The 23,799-nt window shown below is 56.8% G+C and overlaps 1 protein-coding gene across 4 annotated transcripts; it reads left to right on the top strand.

Annotated features, from left to right (window-relative positions):
* The first annotated feature begins 517 nt into the window (after nucleotides 1–517).
* VEGFA (vascular endothelial growth factor A) lies at nucleotides 518–23,012 on the top strand. 4 transcript variants are annotated; one of them, XM_038760914.1, is made up of 8 exons: nucleotides 518–1,164; nucleotides 5,069–5,120; nucleotides 13,894–14,090; nucleotides 15,408–15,484; nucleotides 15,788–15,820; nucleotides 18,978–19,049; nucleotides 20,734–20,865; nucleotides 22,717–23,012. In XM_038760914.1, the coding sequence occupies exons 1-8, from the start codon at nucleotides 1,099–1,101 to the stop codon at nucleotides 22,736–22,738; spliced, it is 651 nt and encodes a 216-aa protein (XP_038616842.1). In that variant the 5' UTR covers nucleotides 518–1,098; the 3' UTR covers nucleotides 22,739–23,012. The 4 variants fall into 4 exon arrangements, with proteins under 4 accessions (XP_038616842.1, XP_038616843.1, XP_038616844.1 ...); XM_038760915.1 differs by having other exon boundaries at nucleotides 18,978–19,031; XM_038760916.1 differs by lacking the exon at nucleotides 18,978–19,049.
* The last annotated feature ends 787 nt before the right edge of the window (nucleotides 23,013–23,799 follow it).

Here is a 23,799-nt window from a genome sequence, read left to right on the forward strand (position 1 = left end):
GAGAACATAGTAAGCGCTTCACAAATGCCATCCTCATTATTATCATTCTAGTAAGCGCTTAATAATCGCTATTATTATTAAGGATGGCATTGGTCTGTAGGTGCCAAGCACTGTTCTAAGCGCTCGGGGGTGGGAGGGCGTGTCTGGAGGGGGGCAGTGGGTGGGGTGGGTGGCAGGGGGGAGGCTCCCCCAGCCCCTGCCCACCCCCCACCCCCTTCCCTGGTTGGCCGGGAGGCGGGCCCAGGGGGGAGGGGCCTGCGGCTTAGTCTTAGCCGGGCCTCGGGCCGGGCCGCAGTTGAGCGGGAGGCGGTGGCCCGAGGACCGGTGGGCGAGCGGGAGGGCCGGCGGGCGAGCCACACAGGCCCGGAGGCGGCGTCTTGGTGGGCGGCCAAGCCGGACACGGAGCCCGGGCAGGACCAAGCCCCCCACCCACCCACCCACCACCACCACCACCACCACTTTGGGATTTGCTGCGCTTCGCCGGTGTCCTTCTTTGCCATTTCTTTTTGATCCTTCTCCTCGTTATCCGCCTCCTCCTGGTCTCCGGGGCTGGGGAGAAGCTCCTCGACGCCCACCTCCAGGCCCCAGTTGGATTTTTTTGCTTCCCCCCCCGGGGTGGGGAGGGGGAAAGGAAGGCAGGGAGAGGGAATCGTCCCGGCCCTGCCGTCGTCCCACCCCCGGGATCCCCCTCCCTCGGGGGGCCGGGCCCAGGACCGGTCCTTTCCCGCGCCCGGTCCTTTCCCGCGCGGGGCGGGGGTCGCCCCCCCCGACGATGCTTTGAAACTTTGGGGGCAACTTTGGGGGGTGTTCCCGCGTCCGAGGAGCTCGGAGGAGCTGACCCCGGGGGAAGGAGGAGGAGGAGGAGCCCGGGAAAGAGGAGGAGGAAGAAGAAGAGGAGGAGGCCCGGAGCCAGGTGGCCCATGGACGGGTGAAACCCTGGGGATCCGAGTGCCCACCCAAGGTGCCCGCCCGCCCCAGGCCGGACAGGACGAGGCCGGTGCCAGGCGGCTGGAGATTCGGGGCACGGGGAAGAGGAGGAGGAGGAGGAGGAGGGGAAGCAGCGAGGAAGGCGCTGCCCCCTGCCCGGCCTCCGAAACCATGAACTTTCTGCTCACTTGGGTCCACTGGGGCTTGGCACTGCTGCTGTACCTCCATCATGCCAAGGTAAGACGGGGGTCGACGCCGGGCACGGTGACAGCGGCGGGGGGTGGGGGTGGGGGTGGGGGGGCGGTCGACCACCCCGGCCAAGTTCGCCGCCCCCGAGGTCGAGGTCTCGCAGTGCCCGGGGTGAGCGCTCAGTAAGGACGGTTGAGTGAACTGAGTTGTCCCGGCAGGGAGAAGGGGGGCGAGGGGTCCGCCGAGACCCTCGCCAACGGGCCTGCAACGGCAGGGTGGGAGGGGGCCTGCGGGCCCCGCCGGAGTTGGGGAAAAGTTGGGGGGCGGGGAGGGCCGATCCTGGAGTCCCACCAAGGGGTGGCGGCGACCCCTCTAAGGTCCTCAGCGCGGCCTGGGCGGCCCTGATTACATCAGCCCGGGCCGCGTGGGGCCCCGGGGGTTGGGAGTCGAGGGGCCTGGGTCTCCCCCCCGAGGGCTTCCTGGAGGGGGAGGCCGACCCTGTCCCCCGTCCCACGCTTTTAGGGACCACCCCTTCTCCCTCCTCTGGGCCCCGACGGCCCCAAGCCTCCCCATCCCTCCGGCCCGGACCCCCCTCCTCTGGCCGGGGCCTTGGGGGGGCTTTGCTGGCCGGGGTCCCCTCCCCGGGGGTCGCCCATGTGGCCACGGCGGTTCCCGTCCCGGCTGGTGACAGGGGGCCGGGGGGCTGGGGGGAACGGCTGGACGGCGCCTTTTGGGGTGCTGGGAGGGGGGGAGAGAGAGGGAAGGAGACCCCCTCCCCTTCCTTGGCCTTTGGGTTTGGAAACGTTTCCAAAGCGTTTTGTGGTGACGTCGGCGGCGTGGGGACAACCCGGCCCGGGAGGGACGGTTCCCCGCCCCCTTTGTGGCCTGCTCTGCACTGGCCGGGCCCCTTCTCCCCCTCCCGACCCTCCCGTCGAGGCCCGGAGAGAGGGGTGAGGGACGGGAGGGGGGAAGGGCCCGCACGTTGGAGACCCCTTAGGAGGGGTCGGAAGTGTGGTCAGTGAGTTTGGACTCCGCCTTGACCCCCTGGGGCTGAGACCCCCCCCCCCACGTCCCCAGTGCCGAGGAGGGAGGCAGGTGTCGCCCCTCGAAGCCCCTCTCTACGGCCCACATCCCCCCCAACCGCTGACCCAAGTCCCCATTGTCCTGCTGGGCAGGGTTTTTTCCCTCCCCTCTTCCCCCCCTCCAGCCCCAGGGCTCCCTCCCCCTCCTCCCCCGGGGGCTGGCAGATTCTCCCCTCAGCCACCAGCCCGGTCTCCCCTTGCCCCCTCCCCACCTCAGACCCCCTACCCCGTGGCTCCTGAAAGGGAGCAACAAAGGCTGGGGGAGGGGAGGAGGGTCCGCGCTCTAGCTCCTGGCTCCGGCCTGGTCACTTAGGGAAGGGAGGCAGCATCTGCAAACACCCCCCTCTTCCCATTTACTCCCCGAGCCTTGGGGTGCGCGGGCTACTATGGCCCAAGTTCCCCCCCGCCACTCAAATACTCCCTCCCCAGCCAAAACCCACCACAAAAATTGGGGCCTGGTTAATCCAGGGAGGGAGGAAGGGGGGAGGGGAGGCAGCCCAGGGCCCGGCGGGTCGGTGTGACCTTCAGCAGCCCCCAGAGAAGGACACCGGGCCCCTCCCCGCCGGCCCGCTCTGGGCCACCCGGATTCTCCCCTTGCCCCCCACCTCCAAGACTGCGACTGCTCTTTCCGTCTCTGCACCTCTATTTCCGGGAAAGCGGGCAGCTGCGGTCCCTGGGCAGTGGGGACAAGGGCACAGAGGCTCTGGGTGAAGTTGGCAGGGGGTGGCAATGAGGAGAGGGGCTCCATCCTAGGGGCAGTGGGCCAGTAAAGACCCAGGGAGCACTGGGTGGAAGGGGGGGAGGTGGGCAAGCAGTGGGGACACTAGGGTGGGAGGTCACCGGGGGCTGGGGACGCCTTTGAATTTTGGGGGATAGTATCGATTTTTGCCTCCTTTGGCCTGGCAGTGAGTGGCGGGTACCAGCCTGGAGCGGCAGGGAGTTCTCAGGTCGGAGAGGGGCCTGAAGGCTTTGGGGGAGAGAAGATGGTGGGTGGAGAAGTTTGGGGGTGCCTTTGACTTTTGGGGGATAGTATTGGTTCTTGCCTCCTTTGGCCTGGCGGTGAGTGGCGGGTATCAGTCTGGAGCGGCAGGGAGTTCTCAAGTCGGAGAGGGGCCTGAAGGCTTTGGGGGAGAGAAGATGGTGGGTGGAGAAGTTTGGGGGTGCCTTTGACTTTTGGGGGATAGTATTGGTTCTTGCCTCCTTTGGCCTGGCGGTGAGTGGCGGGTACCAGCCTGGAGCGGCAGGGAGTTCTCAGGTCGGAGAGGGGCCTGAAGGCTTTGGGGGAGAGAAGATGGTGGGTGGAGAAGTTTGGGGTGCCGCCACCCTGGCTGAGTGGGTCCCTGGGTCTTGGGACCTTTCCCCAGGCAGTCTCCCAACTCGGGTAATTTGGTCCGTGGCGGCGCTCTTGCGATGACCTTCACTGCCCGGGGAGGGGACGGACCTGCCTCGGTCCCAGGGTTGACCACGTCCAGGGGAGGGGAGGTGCTCGGGGGTTGGTTTGAGAAGGGGTGCCCGCCCTCCTGGACTCCCCTCCCCTCCCCCCCCCCACCGGTGGTCACGATGGCCCCGGGGTTAAGGAGCGTGTAGTCGTTGGAGGGTGGTGTGACAGCCTAGCTGGCAAGCGGGGAGTCTCTGTGCGGGGAGGAGGGGACGCACTCCGGGCCTGGGGTGGATCTGAGGAGAGAGAAACTCGAGGGAGCCTATGCAGAGCCCATATCTGGGCGACAGCGGGGCCGGGAGTAGGAGCCGAGGTGGCAAAGTGGGAGTGGGGACAAGACGGGGCATCTCGTGTGCAGGGCAGATACCCTGGCACGGAAGGGTTCACGGGGGCCTGGAAGTTTGGCATTCGGGAACGCTAACCCCTCGGCCTAATCCTGTTGTCAGAGCTCCATCTCCGAGTGGCCCTTGACCTCCTCCGCTGAGGCGGGGAGGGACGGGGCGGCTCTCCTTCGGGAGCTGGCTCCCAAACGCCTTCCCCGGAGTGTTAGTGGGAGCAGGTCATGTCCACTGCTTCCCTCCCACCCTTTCCCTTCTCCTTCTCCTGACTTTACTACTACTCAGGGCTTCTGAACGCCAAGTTCATTTCCACTTCCTTTCAAGAAGCTGAGGTGCCAGAGAACCTTCCTCCTTTAAAATCCACTTCCTTTCAAGAAGCTGAGGTGCCAGAGAACCTCCCTCCTTCAAAATAATAACGATGGTATTTGTTCAGCGCTTACTATGTGCCAAGCACTGTCCTAAGCGCTGGGGAGGTTACACGGTGATCAGGTTGTCCCACGGGGGGCTCACGGCTTTAATCCCCATTTTACAGATGAGGGAAAGGAGGCCCAGAGAAGTGAAGTGGCCTGCCCAAAGTCACCCAGCTGGCGGAGCCAGATTTGCCTCTGACTCCAAAGCCCGGGCTCTTTCCGCTGAGCCACGCTGCTCTAAAAGCGGTTGGAGGAGTCAGATCTCTCTAGCTGACTGAAGCCCTTCTCTCCGTCCTTTAGCTCGGGTTCGTGGTTGGCTTTTCATCTCCTTCTGCTGAGAAGGGGGTGGGTGGGTCACAGTGCGGGGAGGGTGGGGTTTATAGGTGGAGAAGCCCACTCTTCCAAATAACTCCTGCCACACCGGGGCTCCCATCTGGGACGATCGAACCAGGCATGGCAGGAGAAAGAGGGAGGAGAAGTAGATGGGCGCATACCGGGGAGTCTGAGGAAAGGGGTCTCTGAGCTGTAACTAGGGCTCACCCTTTTCTCTGGGGCCCCGGAAGAGAGGCCCGGAGAGACCGAGCCATCTTGGACCCTTCCCCGTGACCTGGCCTCACCCCAGACCCTCGTCCCTGCTCCCGCAGGGAGGGCTCGGAAATAATTCCTCTCCTGCTCTCTTTACAGTGGTCCCAAGCTGCTCCCACTGCAGGGGAAGGAGAACGGAAACCCAACGAAGGTAAGTCTGACCGCCTAGGCCTTGACCATGGTGGGAGGTGGCAGGGAGGAAACAGAACATCCTGGGAGGGTGAGGTGTGTGTGTGTGTTGGGGGGGGGGGGTCGGGGGGAAGCAGCTTTTCTCCAGCCGGAGGCCCTGGAGAAGGGGGTTAAAGGAGGGAAAAGGGAGGTTTAACCCTTTCATTCCCCGGCTGCCAGTGGAATCCACTTCTCTCATCTCCCCTCCTGGATCTGCCCATCAAGGACAGATGGACCTTGGTGGGGGACCACCTCCTCCCCCCTTCCCCCATCCCCCTCCACCGATTGAAGCACCCTGGGCGAGGGGAGGACCTGTCCTGGGGACTGTCAGGGGTCAGAACGGCTAAGTGGTCTTGACCTTGCCCCCCCCATCAGGGAAGGGCTATCGGCTCCAATGTCTCCAGGGAGGTGAGGCGGAACAGAAGAAAGCCATATTGGGTCATATCAATGGTCTATTCAGCCCAGTCTTCTGTCTTCCCCCCCGTCCTTTGTTGCCCCCTTGAAGAGCGGCTAGGAGTTCCCCTCCTCCCGGGCAGCCCAAATGGCTTAGAGCTGTATGGGGGTGGGGCGGGGGCCCGACAAGGCCCCGTGTGGTCATTCGGGTGGGGGCCCGTCCGGCTGGCCCGCCCTCTGCCCTGGCTAGCAGTGATGCCACGCACAATGTAGGAAAATGAGGCCCATTTCTTCATCGTGCTGGTAGTAGTCGGGCTCGCTGCCCTGCTGTGTTTCTCTCTAAAACCAGCAGAGGGATGCAAGGCCGCAGCCAGACTGCCCTCCCCTCCTCCTTTCCCTCCTCTTTTCCCTCCTCCCTTCCCTCCTCCTTTCCCTCTTCCCTCCCCTCCCCCTGCCCGCCTCTCCCTCCTCCCTGCTCCTGCTCTGCCTTTTGTTCTGCAGAGCCGGGAGTGAGGGGGTACCCGGGGTCAGATGAGCCTCTGCGTTTCAGGGGGCGCCTCTTCTCCCCCAGCATCTCTTCCACCCAGTCCCCCTCACCTTTCTCTCCGAATTCTGCTCTGGCTCTAGTGGAGTAGGGGTCCCCTTGGCATCTGGGCCCCCTCGGGAGGGCAGGGGCAGGGGCCCCTTGGCCCGAGCATCGCCCGGCCTGCGGGACTTCCGGGCAGGGCCCGGACGGGCGCTGGATGGCAGGAGAGCGTGGCTCTCCATGCACGATGAGGACCCCGCGGAGTCCGCCGTAGGGGCGAACGCTAGATTTTCCGCTTTGGGCCGGGCCCTCCGTCTGTCCAGGAGGACCGCCATCCCCCCCACCTCTCCCCGACCCCCGGAACCCACCTCGCTCTCCACGGCCGCCCTCCTGCCCGGTTTCTGGGGTCTGGGACGCCCCAGGGAAGCGAGACAAACGGGCTTTGTTTGTTCGAGAAAAGGTCGTCCGGGATAAATAAGGAAAACCACAGATGCTTGCGGCCGGGCTTTGTAAAAAGGAGGTTTTCATTTCGAGCGATTGGTCGCTGTCTCCCGGGGCCGGGGACCGAGGGGAGCCGGCTTTACAGGAACTACTTCCTCCTCTGGCCCCATTTCTAGGAGATCCTGGAACGGACCCCACGCCTGAGACCACGTATTGTCCCTCCCCTTCCTCGTTGGCGCCGAAGACCCCCCCCCCACCCCCCAACCTCCGCCCAACCCATGAGAGCAAAATCTTTCTGACCCTCCCTTGGAGGCGTCCTAGCGGACTGGCCCGGGGAGCTAGCCAGCTGGCCAGCGTGGGAAAGCAACCCAAGGGCCTGTCAACCTGGGGGGGGAGGATGGCCGGGGTCTGCCTTTAACCCCTCCCCTGCCCGTCCCCCCCACCCCCAAACTCCCACCCCCTCCCAATGGGCTCCATCCCCACTAACTGTCCTGAGGATGAGTGATGACACCGGCAATGCAAGTGGGTGGAAGGTTCGGCCTCTCTCCCACGCCCGTCCCCAGGGCACCGGGAGAAGGGTCAGGAGCTCGGAAGACGCGGTTTTCCAAGGGCAGAGAGGGGCTGCGATACCCAGGGCCGGGCCCGAACGTCCTCTAGGAACCCCATTCCAGTCGGTCGATCGTACTTACTGAGCGCTTCCCGTGGGCAGACACATTCCCTGCCCAGGACGAGCTGATGGTCTACAGACTAGAAGCAGCGTGGCTCAGTGGAAAGAGCCCGGGCTCGGGAGTCATTCAGTTCAGTTGTACTTCCCAAGCGCTTAGTACAGTGCTCTGCACACCGTAAGTGCTCAATAAATATGACTGATTGATTGATTGTGTTTATTGAGGTCACGGGCTCTAATCCCAGCTCCGCCGCTTGTCAGCTGTGTGACTTTCAGCACGTCACAACTTCTCTGAGCCTCAGTTACCTCATCTGCCAAATGGGGATTAAGACTGTGAACCCCACGGGGGACAACCTGATAAACCTGGTATCACCCCCAGTGCTTATCGCACGTAGTAAGCGCTTAACAAATACCGTCATTATTATTCCTAATATTATTAGACTCGTTCCACGTCCTGAGGGGTGGGCGGGCAGGAAAAGTGTCTGCCAACTCTGTTCTATTGTAATAATAACAATAACAATGGTAGCCGTTAAGCACTTACTAGGTGCCGAGCACTGTTCTAAGAGCTGGGGTAGATACAGGGTAATCAGGTTGTCCCACGTGGGGCTCACAGTCTTGATCCCCATTTTACAGATGAGGTCACTGAGGCCCAGAGAGGCAAAGTGGCTTCCCCAAGGTCACCCAGCAGACAAGTGGCGGAGCTGGGATTAGAATAATAATAATAATATGGTATTTGTTAAGCACTTACTATGTACCAAGCACCCTTCTAAGTGCTGGGATAGATACAAGATCATCAGTTTGCCCCACGTGGGGCTCACAGTCTTAATACCCATTTTACAGATAGTTAACCGAGGCGCAGAGAAGTGAAGTGCCTGGCCCAAAGTCACACAGCTAAGCGGCGGAGCCAGGATTAGAACCCACATCCTTTGAATCCCCAGCCCGTGCTCTTTCCACTAAGCCACGCCGTACTCTCCCAAGCGCCTACTACGGTGCCGCGCACCTAGTAAGCGCTCCATAAATACCGCCAATTGATTGATTCCTCTCCCAGGCACATCGCCAGCTTCTTGCCCCTGGCCCACCACCAACTTCATTCATTCAATCCTATTTGTTGAGCGCTTACTGTGTGCAGAGCACTGTACTAAGCGCTTGGGAAGTGCAAGTCGGCAACAGGTCGAGACGGTCCCTGTGGACCCACGGACAGGTGTCAAGTCATCAGAATAAATAGAAATTAAGCTAGATGCACATCATTAACAAAATAAAAAGAATAGGAAATGAGGGATTACTATTTACCAGGCACTGTACTAAGCACTGGGATGGAAACAAGACCTACATTCATTCATTCAATCGTATTTATTGAGCGCTTACTTTGTGCAGACCACTGTACTAAGCGCTTGGGAAAGGCAAGTCGGCAACAGATCGAGACGGTCCCTACCCAACCACGGGCTCACAGTCTAGAAGGGGGAGACGGACAACAAAATAAAACACGTGGACAGGTGTCAAGTCATCAGAATAAATTGAAATTAAGCTACATGCACATCATTAACTAAATAATAATAATAATAATGGCATTTGTTAAGCGCTTACTATGTGCAAAGCACTGTTCTAAGCAATCCCTCATTGCTAATCTAAGCAATCTAAGTAATCCCTCATTTCCTAGTCTATTTATTTAGAGCAGTGCTTTGCACATAGTAAGCGCTTAACAAATGCCATCATTATTATTATTATTATTATCATTTACCAGGCACTGTACTAAGCACTGGGATGGAAACAAGCATTCATTCATTCATTCAATCGTATTTATTGAGCGCTTCCTGTGTGCAGATCACTGTACTAAGCGCTTGGGAAGTGCAAGTCGGCAACAGTTCGAGACGGTCCCTACCCAACAACAGCTCAGTGGAAAAAACACGGGCTTTGGAGTCAGAGGTCATGGGTTCAAATCCCGGCTCCGCCACTTGTCAGCTGTGTGACCTTGGGGAAGTCACTTCACTTCTCTGTGCCTCAGTTACCTCATCTGTAAAATGGGGTTTAAAACCGTGAGCCCCACGTGGGACAACCTGATCACCTTGTAAACTCCCCAGGGCTTAGAGAAGCAGCTTGGCTCAATGGAAAGAGCCTGGGCTTTGGAGTCAGAGGTCATGGGTTCAAATCCTGGCTCTGCCAACTGTCAGCTGTGTGACTTTGGGCAAGTCACTTCTCAGCTGTGTGACTTGGGGCAAGTCACTTCACTTCTCTGGGCCTCAGTTACCTCATCTGTCAAATGGGGATGAAGACTGTGAGCCCCCTGTGGGACAACCTGATCACCTTGTAACCTCCTCAGCGCTTAGAAAGCACATAGTAAGCGCTTAATAAATGCCATTATTATTATTATTATTACTTAGAACAGTGTTTTGCACATAGTAAGCACTCAGTGGAAAGAGCCCGGGCTTTGGAGTCGGAGGCCATGGGTTCAAACCCCGGCTCCGCCAACTGTCAGCTGTGTGACTTTGGGCAAGTCACTTAACTTCTCTGGGCCTCAGTTACCTCATCTGTCAAATGGGGATGAAGACTGTGAGCCCCCGGTGGGACAACCTGATCACCTTGTAACCTCCTCAGTGCTTAGAAAGCACATAGTAAGCGCTTAATAAATGCCATTATTATTATTATTACTTAGAACAGTGCATTGCACATAGTAAGCGCTTAATAAATGCCATTATTATTATTATTACTTAGAACAGTGTTTTGCACATAGTAAGCGCTTAATAAATGCCATTATCATTATCATTACTACTTAGAACAGTGTGTTGCACATAGTAAGCACTTAATAAATGCCATTATTATTATTATTATTACTTAGAACAGTCCTTTGCACATAGTAAGCGCTTAATAAATGCCATTATTATTATTATTACTTAGAACAGTGCATTGCACATAGTAAGCGCTTAATAAATGCCGTTATCATTATTATTACTACTTAGAACAGTCTGTTGCACATAGTAAGCGCTTAATAAATGCCATTATCATTATTATTACTACTTAGAACAGTGCGTTGCACATAGTAAGTGCTTAATAAATGCCATTATCATTACTATTACTACTTAGAACACTGCGTTGCACATAGTAAGCGCTTAATAAATGCCATTATCATTATTATTACTACTTAGAACAGTGCGTTGCACATAGTAAGCGCTTAATAAATGCCATTATTATTATTATTATTACTTAGAACAGTGTATTGCACATAGTAAGCGCTTAATAAATGCCATTATCATTATTATTACTACTTAGAACAGTCTGCTGCACATAGTAAGCACTTAATAAATGCCATTATCATTATTATTACTACTTAGAACAGTGCATTGCACATAGTAAGCAGTTAATAAATGCCATTATCATTATTATTACTACTTAGAACAGTCTGTTGCACATAGTAAGCGCTTAATAAATGCCATTATCATTATTATTACTACTTAGAACAGTGCGTTGCACATAGTAAGCGCTTAATAAGTGCGATTATCATTATTATTACTACTTAGAACAGTGCGTTGCACATAGTAAGCGCTTAATAAATGCCATTATTATGATTTATAACAGGCTCACAGTCTAGAAGGGGGAGACGGACAACAAAACAAAACGCGTAGACTGGCGTCCAAATCGTCGGAACAGATGCCTTCCTCTCCCTCCTGTCTTTGGGTCAACGTGCCCCATTGTCCACTTTCCCCCCACCATGCCATGGGGTGAACTCTGGGCACCCTGGCCCCGCCGCCTAAATTCACATGGCCGTCCCCCAGGCTGGGCAACCTTCATAGGCCTCTTTGACCGCGGCCGAGCAACACTTACCCGGTCGGAGCCCGCTTTTTCCACGATGCAGCGTGGCTCAAGGGAAAGAGCCCGGGCTTTGGAGTCAGAGGTCATGGGTTCGAATCCCGCTCCACCAGTGGTCAGCTGGGTGACTTTGGGCCAGACACTTCACTTCTCTGGGCCTCAGTGACCTCATCTGTCAAATGGGGATGAAGACTGGGAGCCCCCCCTGGGACAACCTGATCACCTTGTAACCTTCCCAGCGCTTAGAACAGTGCTTGGCACATAGTAAGCGCTTAATAAATGCCATCATTATTATTATTATTGTTATTATGCAAGCACTTTGGCCCTTATCAGATGGGGTTATTGGCCAACCTGACGTCGCCCGGAGCATGCCGGGACACGCCCCCTGACGCACGCCGGGCCACGCCCACTTACGTCACTCACTCAGACACCGCCCCGTCAGGAAGCGCACGCGCACTCCGAGTCCCACCCTAGCAACACGCCCCGCCCCTAGCAACAAGCCCCGCCCCTCCACCTCCAGCCCCTTCATTCATCCATTCATAGTAATAATAGTAATAATAATAATGATGGCATTTATTAAGTGCTTACTATGTGCAAAGCACTGTTCTAAGCGCTGGGGAGGTGACAAGGTGATCAGGTTGTCCCTCGGAGGGGGGCTCACAGCCTTCATCCCCATTTTACAGATGAGGGAACTGAGGCACAGAGAAGAATAATAAATAAACAATGATGACATTTATTAAGAAGTTACTATGTGCAAAGCACTGTTCTAACCTCTGGGAACGTTACAAACTGATCAGGTTGTCCCATGGGGGGCTCACCGTTTCAATCCCCATTTTACAGATGAGAGAACTGAGGCACAGAGAAGAATAATAAATAAATAATGATGGCATTTATTAAGCGCTTACTATGAGCAAAGCACTGTTCTAAGCGCTGGGGAGGTTACAAGGTGATCAGGTTGTCCCATGGGGGGCTCACAGCTTTAATCCTCATTTTACAGATGAGGGAACTGAGGCCCAGAGAAGTGAAGTGTGCCCAAAGTCACACAGCTGACAAGTGGCGGAGCCGGGGTTTGAACCCATGACCTCTGACTCCAAAGCCCGGGCTCTTTCCACTGAGACACGAGCCCCGCCCCTTCATTCATTCATAATAATAATAGTAATAATAATAATGGTATTTGTTAAGCGCTTACCATAGTAAGCATAGTAAGCAAAGCACTGTTCTAAGCGCTGGGGAGGTTACAAGGTGATCAGGTTGTCCCATGGGGGGCTCACCGTTTCAATTCCCATTTTACAGATGAGGGAACTGAGGCACAGAGAAGAATAATAAATAAATAATGATGGCATTTATTAAGTGCTTACTACGAGCAAAGCACTGTTCTAAGCGCTGGGGAGGTTACAAGGTGATCAGGTTGTCCCACGGGGGGCTCACAGTCTTCATCCCCATTTTACAGATGAGGTAACAGGCACAGAGAAGTTAAGCGACTTGCCCAAAGTCACACAGCTGATAATTGGCAGAGCCTGGATTTGAACCCATGACCTCTGACTCCAAAGCCATGCTCCTTACCACTGAGCCACGCTAGTAATAATAATAATGGTATTTGTTAAGCGCTTACTATGGGCAAAGCACTGTTCTAAGCACTGGGGAGGTAACAAGGTGATCAGGTTGTCCCTCAGGGGGGCTCACAATCTTCATCCCCATTTTACAGATGAGGGAACTGAGGCACAGAGAATAATAATAAATAAATAATGATGGCATTTATTAAGGGCTTACCATGGGCAAAGCACTGTTCTAAGCGCTGGGGAGGTTAAAAGGTGATCAGGTTGTCCCACTGGGCGCTCACAGTCTTAATCCTCATTTTACAGATGAGGGAAGTGAGGCCCAGAGAAGTGAAGTGACTTTTCCAAAGTCACACAGCTGACAGTTGGAGGAGCCAGGATTTGAACCCATGACCTCTGACTCCAAAGCCCGGGCTCTTTCCATTGAGCCATGCTGCTTCTCATTCATTCATTCATTCATTCATTCAACCGTATTTATTGAGCATTTACTGTTTGCAGAGCACTGTACTAAGCACTGGGGAGGGCACAATATAACAATATAATGGACACATTCCCTGCCCACAGCAAGCTCACAGTCTAGAGGGGAGACAGGCATTAATATAAATAAATAAATAGATAAGTGAATGAATGAGTGAATAAATAAATAACACCTCTCCCTTAACCCCCATCAAGTAATAATACTAATAATGATGGTTAAGCGCTTACTATGTGCCAAGCACTGTTCTAAGCACTGGGGGGTATAAGGTGATCAGGTTGTCCCACATGAGGCTCACAGTCGTAATCCCCATTTTACAGATGAGGTAACTGAGTCTCAGAGAAGTTGAGTGACTTGCCCAAGGTCACACAACAGGCATGTGGCGGAGCTGGGATTAGAACCCATGACTTCCGACTCTAAAGCCCGGGCTTTTTCCATTGAGCCACTATTCGCGCTAGGGCTAGTTTACGGGCCTGGTTGCCCCCCGATTCTCCAGTCCCCGTGGGGGCCCCGTGTCTTACTTGCTCCTGAAGAAGGGAATATCTGGTGGGACGGAGTCCCGTCTCCCCCATCCCCTCATCAAGATCCTAATCCCATTGTCCCCTCCTCCTTCAGGGCTGATATTTATCCCTATCCTGGCAGGAATGGATTCCAGATGAGGATCTTTGGGGTGGAGGTGGGGGGGCACAAGCCAGGAAAACGCTTGCGAGGGGGTCCGGGATCCTGAGAGGTTTTGCCTCCTGTGGGCTAAAAAAGAGAGACAATCCAGCTGGAAGATTTGGTGACTTCAATGGGGATGCATCTGGATGGCGGTGGGCACGAACTGGGAGAAAATCGGGGAGTTAGCCGGCATGACTTTGGACTCAGTATCTCCTTCTCTCCTCTCCGGACCCCTCCCAGTCATAAAGTTCCTGGAAGTATACGAGCGCAGCTTCTGCCGGACGATCGAGACGCTGGTGGACATTTTCCAGGAGTATCCCGACGAGGTCGAGTTCATCTTCAAGCCGTCCTGCGTGCCTCTGATGCGGTGTGCCGGCTGCTGTAATGACGAGGGGTTGGAATGTGTGCCGTCGGAGGTGCACAACGTCACTATGCAGGTGGGCAGGCCTGCGGGGCTCCCGGAATTTGGCAAGCACCGACTCTGTGTCAACCGCTGGGCTAGATATGAGATCAAGGTCCCACGAGGGGCTCGCAGTCTAAGTAGGAGGGAGAACAGGTATTGAATCCCCCTTTGACAGATGAGGAAACTGAGGCACAGAGAAGTTACGTGACTTGCCCAAGGTCAAATAGTAGTTATGAGGCAGAGCCAGGATTATAACTCTCCTCGCTGTTTCCCTAGGTTTCTCAGAAAGCTGAAGTAACCCTCCAGGAAAGCCTCTGTTGGTCTCCTCCCCTGCCCAAATGAACCTTATCTCTTGAGCATCGATTTATTACATTATTCTTCTTATTGTTATGTTTGTTACGCTCTTACTATGTATCAAGCACTGTTTTAAACACTGGGGTAATTACAAGTTAATCAGATTGGGCAAAGTCCCGGTTCCACATGGGGTTGCACGTAGTAAGCACTTAATAAATGCCATTATTATTATTGTTATTAATAGAGGAACATCTTCTAGACTGTTGGGTAGGGACCGTCTCTATATGTTGCCAACTTGCACTTCCCAAGCGCTTAGTCCAGTGCTCTGCACACAGTAAGCGCTCAATAAATATGATTGAATGAATGAATGAATGAATCTACGTAGGGGGGACGAGAGGCATCGAATTCTTATCTCACAGCTGAGGAAACTGAGGCATAGATAAAGTAAATGACTAGCTTCAGGTCCCAGAGCAGGCATGTGGCAGGGCTGGGATTAGATCTCAACGGAGTGGGAAGGCACGATCCCTTTTGGCACAGGGGGGTCAGATGCTAATGTAAATTACAGGGAGGGGAAAGCAACCGGGTAGAAAGAGACGTCCATTTCCGTCCTCTCCTTTGTGCCCCCAGCCCCTTTTTTTCTCCTTGCCCCCTCAGAGGTCTGACCACAGGCCCCCAACGCAGCTCCCCCCGGCTCCCCCCAGTCTTCTCTTAGATCCTGCTGGGGATGAAGGCGCCCCTCTGAACTTTGCTAATGGTGGGACAGACAAAAGAGCCGTGGCCCCCTCCCATGCCGACTCCCAAGGGTGCCCACGTTGGAGACGGCAGAGACATCTGTAATTCCTTTTACCGTCTGTCTCTCCCGCTAGACTGTGAGCTCTTTGAGGGCAGGGATGTGCTACCAGATGAGGTAGACACATGAGGAAGGGGCGGTGTCCCCCACCCATCGACCGGCCCCCTCCATGGGTCAAACCTCCAAGCCTTTTAAGTGGTCAGGGCATCTTCCAGGGCATCGACTTGGCTCACTCCCTAACTGCGCCGCTCTCTCCTTCGCTTCCAGATCATGAGAATCAAACCTCACCACAGTCAGCAAATCAACGAGATGAGCTTCCAACAGCACAGTAAATGTGAATGCAGGTGAGGAGGGACCCAAGCGTCCGGGCCGCAGGGTGGGCCCGTGGGGCGGGGAGGAGCGAGACGGGTTGCCCTCTCAGGATGGGCAGAGGCTGGAGATTGTAAAGCTCCTGAGGCAGAGAAAGAGGGCTGGTGAAAGAGGGGGAGAGGCAGGAGAGAGAGAAGGCCGGTGAGAGGGAGAGTCCGGAGAGAGAGGAGGGTTGAGGGGCAACTCTCAGCCAGAGGGATGGGAGCGAGGGAGGAAGGGTTATTCTGGTTACTCTATCTAACCTCCCTTTCTGTTTCTCTTCCCCCTCCCCTCAACAGACCAAAGAAAGATGTAAAAGCGAAACAAGAAAAGTAAGTGACACAAATTTCCTCCTCACTTGACCAGTCGTTGCGATGGTTTTGCCCCTTGCAACCTTCCCCTCGGCTTTCCCGCCGGCAGCGGCGGCTGGGGTGCCAGATCTGGATGGATTTTGGTTCCCGAGGTGGGGCGGCAAGGGAAGTTTCTTAAGTCCCTTCTCTAAGGGCGCTCGAACCCCCTTTGGGGTCTAGGAGACTTGGACTTGAATTACAAGTCCCTGGGAAATCCCGGCCCCGAGCGTCGGACCGTATTGGAAGGGATTGTATATTCCCAGCAGTGTGGTCTGAAGATTTTGATCCCCGCCCCTTCCACTGCTGGCCGAGAGGGAGCTTTCAGACTTCCCTGGCACTGCCCCCGACCACCTCCGCGGACGCTTCCTCCAGCCGTGGGCCGACGTCGGCATCCAGCACGGGGCCGGGACCCTCTGGCCAGCTGCGGGGAGGGGGGTTCCGGAGCGGGGCTCGGCCTTCCTCCTGAGAGGAGCGTGGCGGCCGGCAGATGTGACCGGGAGGAGCAGGGGAAAGAGCCGGCCTCTTGCCAAAGAGCAGGAGGGTTTTGTGCTGGAAGCGGCCTCGAGGTCGGGGCCGTGTGTAGAGGCGAAGCATCGTTGGCTTGAATGGGGGCGGGTGGGTTTGCTTTGGCCTGGCCTCTTGAGGTGGAGGAGGAGGAGGAGGAAGTAGTGGCTTCTGGCTCCAGAGGAAGCGCGTTGGGCTTTTTGGCTCTGGCTCAGGGGCAGGGACTTCAGGGACACAGAGGCAGAGGGTTCAGTCCATCCCATGGTCAGGGGAAGGGACCTAGGAAACAGGCCGGAGGAGAAGCCTCTGAGTCATGGAGAAACCAAGGACGGTGTCACCAGTAGATTGCCTGGGATGTAGAGAGCTAGAGAGAGAAGTGAGACAGAGAGAGAGACATTTCCCTCCCCCACGCCGCTCCCAGGCCTGGGTAGAGATCTGGCATTCTTGCCCTCTTCCCTTTGGCATCAGAGTATGGCCTGAGGCAGCACTGGAGCTCCAGTCTCCCCCTCGGGTGTGTCTGCTGATCGGTGCCCGTGGATTTGAGGTGTCGGAGTGAAGAAGAGAGGACGGAGGGGAGAGTCCTGGGGTTCCAGCTTTGTGGGTGGCTGCCCCACTCCCCCCTTCCGCTTTCCCTCCCGCCTCAGTACCCCACTCTTTCCCCACTCTGTTCCCTGTGCATTTTCCACACGTGAATATTTACCCCACCCTAACCCGTGACTGAAGCCCCTGCCAAAGCTCCAGTGACCGGCAGCGGTGCCCTCTGCGCCTCCCTGCTGGATTTCTAGGATGGGTCACACCTTTCTGAGGCGGGGAGGGTGGCAGGACTAGGCCCGCCCCTTCACCCTCCTGCCTGCAGCGAGGAGGAGGGAGGTTTAGAAGGAAATTCAGTTGGGCCCCAGTGCCAGAAAACAGGCTTAAACAAGGCCCTGGAGAAATCCCTGCCAAGTTCCTCTCGGGCTCCCTTCCCCCTCATTCATTCACTCATTCATTCATTCATTCAATCGTATTTATTGAGCGCTTACTGTGTGCAGAGCACTAGACTAAGCGCTTGGGAAGTCCAAGTTGGCAACATGTAGAGACGGTCCCTATCCAACAGCGGGCTCACAGTCTAGAACGGGGAGACGGGCAACAAAACAAAACATGGAGACAGGTGTCAAAATCGTCAGAACAGATAGAATTAAAGCTACCTGCGCATCATTAACAAAATAAATAGTAAATATGTACAAGTAGAATGAATAGAGTAGTAAGTCTGTACAAATATATATACATACAGGTGCTGTGGGGAGGGAATGGAGGTGTGGGGGGGAGATGGGGAGGTGCACCAAGACTGTGAGGGGATTCCGTGACACTGGGCGGTTCCCCCAGCCCCCACTGGCTCTTCCCCATTATGGGGGCTTAGGGGAACTTTTGCCCCCCACCCGGCAGCCCTGGCACACCCGCCGCCCACCTTCCCCAGGTGGTCAGCCCCCAACTCGGCCCTCGCTTCCTCCCCGGGAGTGGGCGGTCAACCAGGGACCCTGGGAAGGGGGGAGGCAAGTGAGCTTAAGTGCCGTCATCTCTCTTCCGCCCTCCGAACCCCCAGGAGCCAAGTCTCCTCGGAGGTAGCCATCCTGATCCACCCGGGCTGGTATCGTCACCATCCTGGCCCGTTGGGCGTTGGGCCCCAGCCTTCTGAGCCCTTGAGGAAAGAGGGAGTTAGGCTGTGGTTCTCAGCTCTGACCCTACCTACTGGGTAGTTGGGCCAACCTGCTCCCTCTCAAACGCTTCCCTTCTTCTCTCTGCCCACCGGAAAGGTGGCAGCCCCAGCCTGGAGGGGCGACAGAAGTGGGTTTGCCCTTCTTCCCCCATTTCTCTCCCCCGCACCCTCCCCTCTCTGCATCCCTTCCCCCAGTCCCAGGCTGATGGTGAATGTGCTTCCCACCCGCTGCTGACCTGCAGTTGGCTCAGGACCCTTTGAGGGGGCCGGGGTGGGGCTGGGGGGCACCCTGGCAGGAGAGGGAAGAGCGAGGGAGGAGGAGAAGGAGATGATGGTGATGATGGAGAAGGCCTGTGTTAGGGTGGGAACGTCTCTCTGTAGTGATGCTCTAGCATGGATGTGAGCAAGTGTGCCTGTGGCACGTATTTTTGTGTGAACGTGAACGGATGAGCGTAGGTATGCACACGTTTGTGTGTACACGAATGCGCCTGTGCAAGGAGTGTTGGGTTCTAGTCCCAGCCCTGCCTGCCCTTGGCCTGCTGTGTGTCCGTGTCCTCTCCGTGCCTCAGTTTCCTTACCTGTAAATGGGGACAATAATGCCGGCATCTCCCTACCTCACAGGGATGTGGTGAGGATAAAGTGAGATCGTTGGTGTGAAAGCGCTTTGGGAAAAAAAAAAAAACTGAGGCGTGCTCGTCAGAGTGAGGTATTACGCTCTCCCGTGAACGTGGAAAGATGGGTCTGTGGAGGTGAGTGAGAGTATGTGTGTGCGCGTACATGTATGGGTGTGTGGACCCCAAGGAAGACCCTGACCCTTTCTCCCCTTCGCATCATCCTCTCCCCAAGTTAAAAGGGGTGGCTGTCGGTATTCTCCCTCTCCTTTCCGTGCTCTTCCGTTCTCCCTCCCTCTCTCTGTCTCTGTGTTTTTTTATTTTCCAGAAAATCAAAGCGAGGAAAGGGGAAGGGTCAAAAGAGAAAGCGCAAGAAAGCCCGGTACAAATCTCACAGCTTGTACGTTGGTGTCCTGTGCTCTTTGACCTTGGCCCCCCACCCCGCCCCCCGCCTCCCCCCGCCACCTCCCTCCTCCCAGGCTTGCGATACACTCAATGACCTCCTCCCCTCTCCCCTCACCTCCCCTTCCCTCTTTCTTCTCCTGCCCATCGGGGCAGCAGATTTGGTGGCGGTCGGTCACCCGGCCCGGGGGTCTGGTCCTCTGGGTGGGGACTCCTGGCTTCAGTGGGTGCCGGTCTTTCCCCCACCGAGTCCCCTCAGGTGGTCAGGCTGGACCCTAAGCCCCCCTGCAGCCTGCTCCCAGCCCACCCGGGGGCTACGTCTGCTGCTCCCGCCTTCTGCACCTGGTTGAAGTGGGATGCTGGGAGCTGCGGAGAGGCATGTTTCAGACGTGTGTTTGACCGCGTGCTCGTGTGTGTACGCGTGTGCGTGGATAATGTTGTGGCCTGGCGAAAGGCTTAGGGTCCAGGAGTTGGGGAGGAGCGGATGTCGTCTCGTGGTGCTGGTGGCAGTGGCTTTGATTCCTATCCTCCCTTCTCCTCCTCCTCCTCCTCTTCATCTCCCTCTCCTCCCTCTCCCCGTCCACTCTGGGGCCAGGCTGGAGCGAAGGGACTCTTGGGAGTAGCCATTAGTGCAGAAAGGGCCTGGCCCAGGCCTGGGAGAAAGAGGGACCTGGGTTCTAGTCCCGCCTCTGCCACTCTGCTGCGTGTGACCTTGGGCAAGTCACTTTACTGCCCTGGCCTCAGCAACCTCATCTGTGAGATGGGCGTTAAGACCGCGGGCCCCGGACCGTGTCCAACCTGATGATCTTGTATCTACCCCAGCACTTAGTACAGAGCCCGACACATAGTAAGCGCTTAACAGATACCGTAAAAGATGAGGGCGTTGAGCTCAGCTTCCTAATGTAGGGCCAAATCTTGATCCTCCATCGTGGCTCGGCCGCGGCCACCGCGGTTCCTCCCCGCGAGGCGTGGACCGTTCCGGAGGGTGTGCGTGTGGCGGGGGGTGGCGGTCTTTCTCTGTCTTTGGCGAGGAGAGGCCAGGAGTCCACGTGCGGTGGGCCCGAGGTCATTTCTTCCACCCCCCCGCCACCAGGGATGGGGCTCTTCTACGTTCCCATGGCTCGGGGGCCATTCCTCCGGGGTTGGCTTACTCTTCAAAATGGTGGATGGAAATTCGCAACCCGGGTTGGAGGCGGATTCCCATCTCAAAGAAGGAGCCTCAGCCATAATCCAGGGATCTTCAACCTGGGGCCTCCCGACCCACCACTTTTAATGACCGGCCACCATGGCAGACCTCCAGGACGGACCCTCTAGGAGAGGCCTAGCCTGGTTTTTGGCTCCGGTGGGGACGGGGGATGAGGGAACATCGCTCTCTCCAAGCCGCCTGCCGCCTCCTGCCTCCCCTCCATCCCAACGGGGGCAGCCCCCTGCCGGCTCGCTCCAGGGAATCTGTCTGTGTTTCCTGTCTCTCTCTCTCTCTCTTTCCGCTGTTGCATTCGGATGTGATTCCTAAGGGGGCCTGCCCGGGGTGCCGCTGCTGGGCGTTTCTGGGGGCTGCCGGACGGGGGACCGGAGACGGGGCTGGGGGGGGCGGCTCGCATCGGTTAGGGGGTGGTGCATGAGTTGTTTTCTTTCTGCTGGAGCGCTCTAGCTTAGACTTCTTTCCTTTTCCCTTTTTGCAGTCCCTGTGAGCCTTGCTCAGAGCGGAGAAAGCACTTGTTTGTACAAGATCTGCAGACCTGTAAATGCTCCTGCAAAAACACAGACTCACGTTGCAAGTCAAGGCAGCTTGAGTTAAACGAACGCACTTGCAGGTTTGTTTCCCGAAGGATGAGCGAGACAGTCAGAAAGCGAGAGAGTGAGCGAGAGAGAAAGAGAGAGAGAGAGAGAGCGCTTGCTTCCCCTACTGCCTTCTGGCTCCCCTTTGCTTGTGACTGCTCCTTCCTTCTGCTCAGAGACGGGGTCGCACCGGGGGTCGGGGCAGGCGCTGAGGAGGGGGATTAATGGGGGGCTTGGGCTCCCGGCTGGCGGCGTCCGTACTCTTGGTGATCTTTGGTTGCGGTGACTCGTTTTGGTGCTGTGCTGTTGCCTCCAAAAGAGGTCACCTCGTTTTTCCTTGGACCTGTGAACTCTGATGGGGGAGGTGGGGGGTGTGAAGACATCCAGCTGCAATGCCAAGGAGCGGCTCCTTTTCCCATTCCGGGAGCTAGAACTGACTCCACTTTGCCCCCGTGTCAAATCCTCCCCCACCCCCCTGCCCTTATTGGGGGAACCCGGAATAGCCCATTCTCCCCGCCATCCGAGTTCGTCGTCTTCTCTCTGCTCCCCCACCCCAGCGCCATCTCGCCTAGGATTCTTGCCTTCAAACGTTGTCTCATGTGAGAGCCCTAGGCTTACCTTGGGCCCTGACCGGTGTCCCCACCTGTCCTCTCGGTGGCCCGGGATTCTGGGCTCCCTGGGGCATGCGGGGGTGGGCTCACACTGCCTAAAGGGCGTGCCCCCCCCCAACCCCCTTGGGCTATCTACAGGCAGCAGCAATGGTGGGGGTCCCTTCGGGGGGCTCATCTGTGCCCGGTGGAGTGAGCCATGAAGCCGACTAAATGGCGAAGACTGTGACTGCCCTTTGGGAGCTCTTGGTCTGTAGCTTGGCATGGAGTGGAAGAGTGCGTGTTTGTGTGCGTGCGTGTAAGTTACTGGAGTTGCCGAAGACGTGGACGAACCCGAAAGAGGCCAAAGCCATCAACCTGACCCTAGTCCCGCAGATGCCAGAGTCGAGGCCCTGGGAGACGACCCAAGGGACAGCCGCCGTTGGGTGGGGGCAGCTTCCGAGTGAGGGCTCAAGGAGGACCCTGGCCCCCGTGAACCCCAGTTGGGCTCCATTTCTGAGACTCGGGGTAGAGCGAAGGAAACCCGCAGCCGGCGGGCTAGAGACCCCCTTCCCTCCTCTGCCTCAAGCTCCAGAGATTCAGCCGGGGCTCGGCTCCGGATTCCGATTTTGACCTTTCACCCCCCGAAGCCCGTGGGCCTGGGGCTCTCCTGTCCGAGCCTGGGATGGTGCTCTGGGTCTGGTCATCGTCCTCTGACTGGGAGGATTTCGGTGCAGCCCGATCTGGAGGCTGGGGGGACTGGATAAATTGACCCGTCGAGGTCCCTACTCACCGTAGGATCTTTCTGGGGGAAACGGGAGACTTGGCACTTTGGCTCTTCTAGTGACGAGCCCGGAGCCCTCGAGGACGGGTGGGGCGAGCAGGGAGTCCCGGACCCGCCTGGCCCGGTTGCCTGGGTGATTTGGCACGAAGGCCAGGAGCCGGGCGTGGAGGGGCTGGGTGGGCAATCCACGTGGTTCCCCTCCCTTCCTAATCCCAGAGATCTCAGTCAGTGGAACAAACTTTGCCCAGGACCACCTTCTGTCGGTTGCCAGCGTGCGGTGGCCCTGACAGTTAGCCCACGCTGCCCCAAAGTGACCCTGGGCCCGGCGGGGGGCAGACAGGATTCTGGGGCCAAGCAGAAGGATACCGGCCTGGACTGCGGTCGGGGGCCGGGGTGGGAAGCGGTCTTCTCGGTCCCCCGCTCCCACCGGGATGAGGTGGAGGGGCCCCCACGGAGTCCGACTGAGACCGAGTCGAGAACGCCCTCCTGACCTCTCCTCTTTTCTCCTCCCGCAGATGTGACAAGCCAAGGCGATGAGCTGTGCTGAGAAAGAGGGCGGCAACATCTCCAGAGCCGGACCTCTCACCTGGAAAGAAAAATAACACTAATCCAAATGGAACGCCAATGAAGGATGATCAGTAGCGCATAGCACTTTGAGTACGGAAAATCTCCGGAATAAGCATTCCCTGGACTGAAGCACCTGAGCAGAATTCCCTTGGAGTTGGATTGTATTTTTTTTTTTCATGCTGCTGCTAATAAGAGCCAGGAAGACTATAGGGTTGTATTTTCTGGGATTCCTATAGATATATATATATATAAAAATAAAAATATATATATATATTTTATATATGTATATAAATATATATATATATTCTGTTTTTTTTTTATTAACATTGCTAACGTTATTGGTGTCTTCACTGGATATATATCTGACTGCTGAGGACCCAAGCGGGCTGCTTGGGGGAAAAAAACAAAGAATCCAGCTAGGAACGGACTGAGCAGAGACGCTGGGTGAGACGGATCTTCTAATTTGGGTGCATCCATGCGGCCTCCCCGCCCCCCTCGCCTCCCTCTCCACCCCCCTCTCCGGGCAGCTGGCTAGCGATGGCCCCCCGGTCAGGGGAGGAGGGGCCGGGGAGAGACCCCCCGACCTCCCGGGAGAGCGCAGGGCCCGAGACGACCCCGGGGGAGATGCCGCGGATGCGATGGGGATGACAGGTCGCGGACGGCCTGGTGCGGCAGGCGAACCGGGCGATGACGAAGATTTCTTCCCTCCCCTCGGTCCCCTCTCTCCATCACCACCTCCCTCCCTCCCTTCCCGCCGGGCCAGGGCCCCCCGGCTACCCGTCTGCGGACTTGGAGGCACAGAACGGGGCCAGGCGGTGCGTGGTTTTGTGGCCCGGTGCTCGAGACGGGGGTGAGCCAGCTGTAACGCGGACCGTCTGTCTACAGAGACCTGGCAAGGTGGGAGGGCGGGGGGCCTCCGCCCTCCTCCTCTGCCCCTCTCCTGCCCCCCACCCACTTTTCTGTCCATCCCTCCGCCCCCATTCCCTTCCGGCTGCTCAGAAATCCAAACGACAGCATGTGCTGACGGGGGG

This window comes from Tachyglossus aculeatus, chromosome 19 (assembly GCF_015852505.1).
Source record: "Tachyglossus aculeatus isolate mTacAcu1 chromosome 19, mTacAcu1.pri, whole genome shotgun sequence".
Lineage (NCBI taxonomy): Eukaryota > Metazoa > Chordata > Mammalia > Monotremata > Tachyglossidae > Tachyglossus > Tachyglossus aculeatus.

What these genes read in the sequence shown, in the direction of transcription:
- VEGFA (XM_038760914.1), top strand. Translation starts at nt 1,099, where the DNA reads ATGAACTTTCTGCTCACTTGGGTCCACTGGGGCTTGGCACTGCTGCTG. An exon ending in TGTACCTCCATCATGCCAAG is followed by an intron (nt 1,165 to 5,068) that starts GTAAGACGGGGG and finishes CTCTCTTTACAG; the next exon opens with TGGTCCCAAGCTGCTCCCAC. An exon ending in AGAACGGAAACCCAACGAAG is followed by an intron (nt 5,121 to 13,893) that starts GTAAGTCTGACC and finishes GACCCCTCCCAG; the next exon opens with TCATAAAGTTCCTGGAAGTA.